We start from the raw sequence: 9,867 nt of genomic DNA, 5'->3' as shown, positions 1-9,867 counted from the left end.
GCCTCCCGTCTCGGTGCTCTGCGGAGGACCGGCATTCGGGTTCTCGGCGGCGTCTCTATGGTTCGGACAGCCTAGAGGGGCAGAAACGGCACTTCCGGGAAGATGGCGGCGCCCGGTCGGCTCCCGCCCATGTGTCTGTGCAGAGGACCCCGCAGTTGACGGTAAGGCCCTCTCTGCCCCGGCGCAGCGGCGGTCGGGGCCCGGCTCAGGAGTAACGGGTAGGGCAGGAGGGCAGGAGGGCGGGCGGGAAGGAGACCTAGAGGAAGGGCGGCCGGCTCCTTAGGACCGCTGTAAAACGAGTGGCCCTGGGTTCCTGCTCTTGAAGCTCCTTGACTGGAGGAGACAGCCCCAAAGCGTGCCTGCTGTCACTCAAAGGCTGTGAGGCACAGCCTAGCTGCTCTGTCCACCGTTACCCATTGAAAGTCCGGCTCGGCAAATAACGACGGAGAGCATCCTCGATTTCTGGTGCTGCTTAAAGCCCGTCTCTGACTATCTAAGGCCGCAGTTTAATTCTTCTGTTGTTGTTGGAGAGGTTTTTGCTACAGGGCATGGCGTGTGCTTGCCAGAGAGAGAGAAAGCGAGAAATTAGGGGGATGGCCATACCGCGCAATCCCTTCTCCTCTATTCTCTCGGGATCTTGGACACGAACGCACACGTGCCCGGCGTGAGTTTAAGCCTCCGGGTCCGGAACTGGAACCACGATCTACTACATGGGAGTCCAGCAACATAGCCATTAACGCCAACTGCTGGTCCCGGCAGTTTTGAGCTGGCTCTAAAGGGCCCAGTTTCGGTGGCAACCAAACAGGCAAGTTGTCTTTCACAGTCATTTCTCCTGGAAGGACAGAATTTGGCTTGAATTTTATCACTCTTATAGTATCAAGAAGTAAGGTAAGGCCATTTCTTCACTCAGCTCTAGTTATCAGTTAGGTTTTCAGATTAATATCCTTGATAGAAGAAATGTGAGTCATCCTAAATTTGCTATTTTTCAAACCTAAAAAGACTGTTCACATATGATATTTATAAGGAATGACTGTAATAGTGTGTCTCTTTTTTAAAAAGATAATATTTTGCTTGTTTGGTTTTAGTTTGCTATAGGGCAGGTGCACTTGCTGGAGAGAGGGGGAAAGTGAGAAAGCAACCCCCTGGGGGATGGCTGGCTATGCTGCAACCTTATCCTCTTGGGATTTGGGGCATGTACACATGTACCTGGTGTTTTTTCAGACTGCTGGGTCTGGGACTTGAACCACTCAGTTAGCTATGTCCAATCCAGCTGCCTTAACCAGCATGCCATTAGCTGGCCCATAATTATGTTTCAAAACCTACTTATGAGACCTCCTTAAACATGACTAAAAGTTGTACCTTTCAGAGTTACCACCCTTGAAGGCTAAACAGTTACTCCTTTAGCAGCTTTTTTTGTGGGGAGAGGTTTTCCGGGCGCTCGCCAGAAAGACAGAGAGAGACAGAGAGATAGAAAGCGAGAAATCACTCCCCAGGGCGGATGGCCACGCTGCAATCCCTTCTCCTCCATGCTCCTCTTGGGATCTTGGGCACGCACGCATACGCGCCCGGTGTGAGTTTAAGCCACCAGGTCCAGGACTCAAACCGCAGTCGACTACGTGGGAGTCCAGCGACATGGCCATTATGCTAACTGCTGGTCCCACTCCTTTAGCTGCTTTAACAGTTGCCCACAATGCCTACTATAAAGGAAATGTCCCAGATCTTCATACCAGTTAACTGTAATGAGTCAGTATTTTTGAATGTCTTATATGATAAGCCATGTTAACCAAGTTGGGTAATGCCATTTTGGGTCCAAAAGGAGTAAAGAATTATAGCTACTTGGTGAAGTGATAGACCAGTTTGGAGTCAGGTAACATGTTCCAGCTCCATATCTTACTTGCTACATTATTGATACTTCAGAGGAGATTCCCAGGCCTTGTTTTCATCATTTGTAAGGTCAAGTCCTATCCCTTAGGACTGTCAAGGTTAGATAACATGACGTAATGTGTTAGCCACCTGCTATGCATTCAGTGCTCAGTGAGCATGCCCTTCCTAAGCTGAGGGTTTCAAAGGGGAGCTCCAGCAAGACAGACATGGCAGCAATGTAGGAGAAGTGCGTGGTCCCCACAATCAAGAAGACAATGTAAATGTTAATGCAGACGGTATAGGATAGGATACGGCTCTATTAAGTGCCATTATAACTCAGGGTGGTAGGAACCACTTAGCTTTTTTTTAAAAAAGGATTAATTTATTATTATTATTCATTTTTTTAGAGGTTTTGCTATAGGGAACGACGTGCGCTCACCAGAGAGACAGAGAGTGACAGAGAGACAGAAAGCAAGAAATCACCCCCCATGGGTATGGCCACACCACAATCCCTTCTCCTCCATTCTCCTCGCAGGATCTTGGACATGCACGCACACGCGCCCGTTGTGAGTTTAAGCCACCGGGTCCGAGACTCAAACCGCGGTCGACTACATGGGAGTCTAGCGACATAGCCATTACGCTAACTGCTGGTCCCTAATTTATTATTATTTTTAATTTACTATAGGGCATGTGTGCTCATGAGAGAGAGAGAATGCAAGCAAGCAAAAAGCAAGCTGCCAGATCTAGGACTCGAACTGTGGTTAGCCATGTGGGAGTCCAGTGCCTTAACAACCATGCTATCTGCTGGACCCATAGCTTTGTTTTTACCGGTTGACATATTTGGGGCAATGTCATCAGGTAGGGGTAAAGTGTGCAGACTGCAGACAAGCTGCCTGTGTTTGCATTTCACACACATTAGCTGTACAGCCATGAGCAAGTCACCTCACCTCTTCAGGCCTTAGTTTCCTCACTTGTAGAACGGATAAGGCTACTTTCCTGAACAGCCTGGGAAGACGAAAAGGAACAGTCCGTGTAAAGCTTTAGCACAGCCTGGCATGTGATGAGCTCTCCATAAATTTAGGTATCAGCATTAACACCAGTCCTCCTCGACTTCTCGATATGTTGGCCTCTCTACGGCTAGGCAGGGTGCTCCCCAAAGACCAGGCCTTCCCCTGTGTCTCCCACCGCTAAAGAAAAAGAATTTTTGCTCACCCACATAGCTGACTTTGTGGTTTGAGTCTTGGACCCTGCAGCTCAGAAAGTGTGCTGGACGTCTATGCGTGTGTGCCCCAGATCTCGAGAGAAGAATGGAGTGTGTGGCTATCCCCTGGGGAGTGCTTTCTCATTCTCTGTCTGTCTCTCTAGCAAGTGCATGTGCCGTATAGCAAAATTAAAAAAAAAAAGTTCTTGTACAAGCAGTCAGTATGGAGTTGATGGCTGCTTTGAGCATTTTCTCCTTTCCTCTTAAAAGGATGAAATTCTTCTCCTTTCCCGGTGAGAGTCTGAGGACAGAGTCTCCTTGCTCACCATGAGTGTCACCACAGAGGTCAAGAGTCGTGGGATGAAGTTTGCCGAGGAGCAGCTGCTCAAGCATGGATGGACTCAAGGTGATCCCCAGGGGCCTCTTCCGCATCTCCCGCTCCCTGTCCACCTTCAGCCATCGCCCTGGATTACCCCTGTAGGCCTTTCAGATGGAGGAGGAAAAGCTAGTTTAAAGGAAACTTGCGGAAGAAATTGTCTGACTTTTCCTGAAAAGGGAAGAATGGAAGAAATTTCACAGTGGATGATAAGGCAGAAGTGGTTGGGGGGACTGAGGGAGAAAAAACATGGTCTCTGTCCCAAAAGCTCTGAAGGAAGAAATGGTTCAGTCTTAAAGGCCGGGGACTGCAAGGAGTGGTCCTGTGTCCTGAGGCAGAGTCTGCCCCAGTGTGGGTGTCGGAATGGTGAAGAGTAGCCTCAGGAGGGCTCGGGGGACTGAGCCAAGTCACTCGCTGTCCTCTGCAGGCAAAGGCTTGGGCCGGAAGGAGAACGGCATCACCCAGGCCCTCAAGGTGACCCTGAAGCAGGACACGCATGGGGTAAGACTGAGCAGACTGAGGAAGGCTGCATGGATGCAGGGGGGACCCTGAGGGCAGCGGGGGCAGCTACTCAGAACCCACATGTCCTCCCCGGGCAGGTGGGGCATGACCCTGCCGAGGAGTTCACAAACCACTGGTGGAATGAACTCTTCAACAAGACTGCAGCCAACTTGGTGGTGAAGACCGGGCAGGTAGGAAGTCTGCTAGGCGGAGCGACTTGTGGGGGTGGGAGACATGGCGCGTCCCCCGCTCACTGAGACTTCCCTACAGGATGGGGTACAGATAACACACCTTTCTAAGGAGACTGCTGGACACCGTCGCCCCAAACCTAACTTGCTGTATCAGAAGTTCGTGAAGGTATCAGAGGCTGGGAGTGAGAGTCTGTCCCCTCTTCCCTGGTCTCCCCTGGGCCTGAGCAACTGCCGTGGGTGTGCTACCAGTTCTGACTGTCCGAACAGTGGGTCCTGTGGCCAGCCTTGCTGTTGCTTGGACTGCCCAGACCTGCAGTAAGCATCGAGGTCCTCGGGTCTCATAGATCTCTGCCACCTGCTGAGGGAGCAGGTCAGGAGCTGCTGGGGGTGGTGAGCATGTCTGATTCAGAGGAGTCAGAAGCCAGAGAACTGAGAGCTTATCCAGGACAAGTCCATCTTCCTTGTTTTGCAGATGTGACTAAAACAGTACAGTGACTTGCAGCCCACAGCTGGCTAGTGACGGACAGGACTAGAACCCAGGTCTTAGACTGGCTTTCTACTGTACCAGTTGAGGGAGCTAACATGTTAACGGGCATCTGTTACATGCTAAGGGTTTTCTGTGTTATCTAGCATATCTTCCCCATCTCTGTTGCCATCTACCACCCAGTTGAGGCCATTGTCCCCTGGTGCCTCACTTAACAGTGGCCTCTCCTGTTCTCATTCCCCACCGAGTCAGTCTGTCCCCCCAGAGCATCCAGAGCCTACTTTCTGAAACAGATCTCACCGTGGCACTGGTTCCTCTGACCTGGGACGACAAGGTGACCACACTGGCTCACGGGGCCCTTCACGTCTTACCCCTGCCTGCTCCAGCCTCATCTCTTGCCACTTCTCTGCAGGTCCGTGACACCTTAGCCAAATGGAATTTGTTTCTTTTCTTTGAAGGTGTCATGTCTTTCCACCTTCAACTTTTACACATGCCACTCCATCTGCCTAGATGGTCTTTTCCCTTCCCCCTTTACCTGCTGACTTATCTTCCGGAGCTCGGCCTGCACATCAGCTCCTTCTAGAAACTTCCCCAAGCCCTGAGGCTGGTGCTGAATACCTTCCTCCAGCACAGGCAACACTCCACAACTGCCCAGGTCTTGCCCTGTTCCCTGTTCCCTCCTGCCTGTAGCCTCCATCTGGCTGGACCCCTTGTTCTTGCTCCACTCTACCCGTAACTTGGTGGTCACAGTAGAGCCTTATTAGACCTGGATAAATGTACTGTGAGGAGGTATTGTGGACAGGGAGGAGGGGCTCCATTTTTATTGTCTCACCACGAAGACCCTGACGGCCCAGAACACTTACTCCTCCCTTCTTGTCCTGCCCACCAGCCAGCTATGCATGAGGCCTGTGTAACTCTGCCGCCCAAGCTGGACTGTGCAAGCCTGGGCACCCCCTGGCTCTGCAAGCAGCAGTGCTGGGGCTGGCCGATTCCTGCCTAGGGTCATGGATTCTGGGGGAGGGGACTCACATGAGGGAAGAGGGGTGGCAGTGTGTTGGGTAGGCTTGTCCACCCCATGGTCCCTCCTCCTAGATGGCCACACTGACTTCAGGTGGAGAGAAGCCAGACAAAGACCTGGAGAGCTGCAGTGATGACGACAGCCAGGATCCCGTGCCCCCAAAGATGTGAGATTTCAGTTTAGCACGGGCCCGTGTTGGGGGGAGATGCCCTCTGGTCTCAGGTGTACTGCTTACTATGGGCTTCTGGGGTTTGTGACTATTGTGTTAATCGTCATAGCCCTAGCACCTTACAGAGTGCCAGGCTCTGAACAAGGCCTGTGAGGAGGAATGTTTTAGAGGGAAGGAGAGGCCCAAGCCTTCCCACCAGGTCTGACTGTTACTCCCCCTCTCCCACCCACAGTCTGACCGACGAGATGCTGCTTCAAGCCTGTGAGGGGCGAACAGCACACAAGTAAGTGGTGGTTGGCTCCCTGCGCACCCTCTTTTCTGCCCTACTTGAGAATGGGTGGTGCCGGCTCTTGGTTCCTTTGACCCCAGGGAAATGGTTCTCACTTTCTCCCCATCTATTGCCTAAAGGCAGGCAGCCCCTCCACCCCTACCAGCTTTCCCTGCAGACCCAAGGCACAGGTCCCTCTCCCCCTCCCACTCTGGCTCTGACCTGGGCTCATCTTGGTTTCAGGGCTGCCCGGCTCGGGATCACCATGAAGGCCAAGCTTGCTCGGCTAGAGGCCCAGGAACAGGACTTCCTGGCTCGTCTCAAAGGCCAGGACCATGGGACCCCTCAACCACAGCCTGAGAGCAAGCCCCACAAAAAAAAGAAAAAGAAAAGGAAGCAGAAAGAGGAGGACGAGGCCACAGCAATGGAAGGGAACGCAGAGGAGCAGCTCCCAGAGCACACTGGCCAGAGCTACCGGAAAAGCAAGAAAAGGCGACATCAAGAAGACCAGGTCTCAGAGAGTGGGGGGGCAGGACTGAGCGCGCTTGGGGAGGTGAGTGGAGAGCACACAGATGCGGCCCTGAGGAAGAGGAAGAGAAAGAAGAGACACCGTGCAGAGGGGGAAGATGAGGTCACAAGTGGGGTCAGGACGAGAGAGGCAGACGGCACCACATGCTCTGAGCCCTGCCGCAGGAGCAGGAAGAAGCGGCAGCGTGAGGACTGGAACTTGGAGGGTGAACTCGAGGAGGCCATGGCAGTCCATGGGGACAGAGCACACAGTGACCAAAGTGGCAAGAAAAAGAAGAAAAGCAGGCGGCATCCGGAGGAGGTTGTGGCTGGGAGGGATGAAGGTGAGGAGGACAGCAGGCTGAGGGAAGCAGAGGGCAGGGCACAGGCCGACTTTGGCAGCAGAGGCGAGAGGAGGCAGCCCCGGCCAGAGAAAGAGAGAGCAGCTGACGACGATCGAAGAGCCAAAAAGAAGAAACAGAAGAAGCGCGAGTGAGGGTTGCTCAGGGTGGGGCCTAAACAAGTCCTTTCTAGGCGTGGGAGCCTCAGCGGTGGGTTGATGCAGGTGTTCTGCACCCCATAATTGAGGGCCCCCACAGGAAGCTACTGAGCTCTGGAACAGAGTCTGCTGAGAGGAGGGCTAACATGCCTCAGCTGAGGGAGCAGGCGCAGTCCTGGAGCTTCTGACCCCAGGACCGCACGCAGGCCTGTGGGAGCCTGACGGCTGAGGGGTGGGGTGCTGGGGGGTGTGGGAACAGACGCTGGTGCCCTGCTAAAAGGAGCTGAGGCTAAGGAAAACAAAAATGTCAGTCTGTGGGCTAGATTCTGCCCACAGAGGCCAGGACATCGTTACCAGACAGGAGAATAAACGGCAGCTTGGGCTCCTAGCCTACAGATGAGTCTGACTAGCACCTGCGCTCCCACCTAGGAGGGTCCTGGATATTCCCTGGTTTTTCCTTAGGCCCCCGAGCACCTCCCTCGGCTTCTAACAGTCACCTTCGCCATGTCCAAGGCCACAGCAGCCCCTAGCCGGCTTATCCCCTCCCCCAGGCCGCGTCCTGTCTCCGTGCTGCTCTCTGCTCTTGCCAGCCCCTACCCGTCATTGTCGGAAATGCTCCCGGGGCTGCGGTTCTGGGAGAGGCTGGGTCTTTATTGGGAGAAGGCAGCCTGCCGGCCCTCACTGCAGGCGGTAGACACACTCGGTGTCGGGGTAGGATGGCAGGTTTAGCTGGTACTTCTTTTCCAGGGCAGGTGGCACAAAGCGACCTCCTAAGTAGTGGTAGCGGCCGGTAAACTGGGTTGCGGATTTTTTGGGTGCCGTCAGGGAGATGAGCAGGTCTGGCTGGATCCCTCCGGAGTTGCCCTTCTCCACATCCCAGCCTGGAAAGGGGGTGGGACTCAGGAAGAGGCGCAGTGTCTGCGTCCCTTCCACACCTGGCTTTACCCCAGGTCTAAAGGAGTGGGAAGCCCCTCAGTCCCCACCCGAGGATCTCATCCTAGGAGTCTGTGTACCCCTGGCTTTGTCTCTCTGTGGGGTCAACATGGAAAGGGGGCTCCTGCACTCTGTTCCCCAGCCCTCGTGGGGTCCAGAAAGCTGTAGTCTAGACTCAAGTTGTTTTAGACCTGGTCTGAGCCCTGGTCTAAGACTCAGGACTGCCAGGTACTGGGCTGGAGACGGGACAGGCCCCACGCCCCCATCCAGGCTCTCCTATCCCCAGCTGTGGTCCCAGCACCTGAGGGGATGTCGATGCTGGCAATGGGCACTGTGAGTCCACTCAGGACACTCAGGATGCTGCGGAATGGCTCCCGAACGTCACCCTTGAAGCTGAAGCCGAAGATGGCGTCCACCACCAGCTCATACAACTCTTCGATCATCAGAGGCTGTGGAAGAGCAGGAAGAGGCGAGACATCAGCCGGCAGCCGCGGAGATGGCTTCACTGGAGAGGGCTGTCCCACACCACAGACCACAGACCGTTCCCGGGGTGCCAGCACAATCTCATCAGGGACATCCTGGGGCCTAGAGTAGACGTGAGCGGTCACTGACTCAAGCCAAGCTGCCAGATGTTCCGAGTGCCTGCCTGCTCCTGGGGAGGCCACAGCGCGGGCAGCCTGGGGCTGGGACTCCGGAGGGCCAGACCCTGGACTCTGCTCGGCACATGATCTGACTTTGGGCAAACACTTCCCTGCACTGCAGTAACTCCATTTGTAAAATGTGTAAAGAAATTTTACAAACTCAGTTTTTACTTCTAAATCCACATGTATGCAGAAAGGTTTCTGGATAAGACATTTTCTCCGTCCCCAGAGGGGCAGGTTTCATGTTTACTGCATGCCAGGGATGAGGCCTTGACCACAGAGCAGGAGTGACCAGGGAAGATGACAGCAAAGCAAGGCCCAGAGAAGGGGCAGGGGACCAACCCAGAAGCACACCTGGTGGAGCTCTCCCTGCACTGCTGTTCAGCTGGCCTCCAGGTTCCTGTGCCAGGCCCAGAACACGAGCTCAGCCTGGGAATGTGAGGGAAGAGCACGTGCAGCCCGTGGCTAATAGGGCCCAAACGGGGCCACCTACCTCCGATGGCATTTCACCAAGGAAAGGGATGTCCATTTTCTGACACTGGGTCACCAGTGCAGTGAAGAGTGGCTTGTTAGGTCTTTTGGGATAATAGATGGTTGGCTGGTAGCCCTGGAGGAAAAGAGTATAATTCAGCCCTGACGCTGGGATCCCCACACCCTCCCCAGCACCCTCCCCACCAACTCACAAAGAGTTTGAGGTGTCGAGCGCAGACCAGGCCATCTCCTCCATTATTCCCGGGACCACAGATGACCAGGACAGTAGGGGGGCTTCTGGACATGGATGTAGGAGGATATGCCTGAAGGAGGGTCAAAACATGCACAGGAGTTTCAGGCGGGGGCAGACCAGGTTGCTCCAACTGTCTCTCCCGCCTCTGTGCCTAGGTTAGGGGGCTCAAGCAGTGACTGCTTTGCTACTCCCCTAAATTGTGCCACTGACCTTGGCGATGGCTGTGGCACAGCTCAGGCCGGCCAGCTCCATAAGCTGATCCACGCTGAACTGGTACTCGTTAAACAGCTCCTGGTCCACCGCCTGGGCCTCCTCCTGGCTGAGGGAAACCCTGGCCCTGAGTCTGCCCCCTCTGGGGCTCCGTTGCACAGGCGGCTCGCAGCCTCAGGTCCCGCCCCCTGTGGGAGCGCTGTCCAGCCAAATTTTCGCGCCCTGCTGGCCAGCCCGCGGCCTCGCCTACCTTAGGTACTTCACCACTGAGCTCGCCATGAC

General features: G+C 54.5%; 2 protein-coding genes across 3 annotated transcripts in view; one reads left to right on the top strand and one right to left on the bottom strand.

The window, feature by feature from the left end:
- Positions 1–34: 34 nt before the first annotated feature.
- GPATCH4 (G-patch domain containing 4) lies at positions 35–7,628 on the top strand. 2 transcript variants are annotated; one of them, XM_006155190.3, is made up of 8 exons: positions 35–161; positions 3,335–3,470; positions 3,868–3,941; positions 4,040–4,132; positions 4,212–4,298; positions 5,709–5,800; positions 6,036–6,086; positions 6,315–7,620. In XM_006155190.3, the coding sequence occupies exons 2-8, from the start codon at positions 3,392–3,394 to the stop codon at positions 7,072–7,074; spliced, it is 1,236 nt and encodes a 411-aa protein (XP_006155252.1). In that variant the 5' UTR covers positions 35–161; positions 3,335–3,391; the 3' UTR covers positions 7,075–7,620. The 2 variants fall into 2 exon arrangements, with proteins under 2 accessions (XP_006155252.1, XP_006155253.1); XM_006155191.3 differs by lacking the exon at positions 4,212–4,298 and having other exon boundaries at positions 6,315–7,628.
- Positions 7,629–7,707: 79 nt separating this feature from the next.
- Positions 7,708–9,867, bottom strand: part of NAXE (NAD(P)HX epimerase) — a gene marked incomplete in the record, with an annotated part of 3,806 nt that continues 1,646 nt past the window's right edge. The window contains 6 exon segments of the mRNA XM_006155192.3: positions 7,708–7,958; positions 8,312–8,459; positions 9,145–9,258; positions 9,335–9,445; positions 9,586–9,694; positions 9,836–9,867. Coding sequence (XP_006155254.2) covers positions 7,756–7,958; positions 8,312–8,459; positions 9,145–9,258; positions 9,335–9,445; positions 9,586–9,694; positions 9,836–9,867 — 717 coding nt within the window.

This window comes from Tupaia chinensis, unplaced genomic scaffold, assembly GCF_000334495.1.
Source record: "Tupaia chinensis unplaced genomic scaffold, TupChi_1.0 Scaffold000438_1, whole genome shotgun sequence".
Lineage (NCBI taxonomy): Eukaryota > Metazoa > Chordata > Mammalia > Scandentia > Tupaiidae > Tupaia > Tupaia belangeri.
This window is presented reverse-complemented; position numbering and strand designations above follow the sequence as displayed.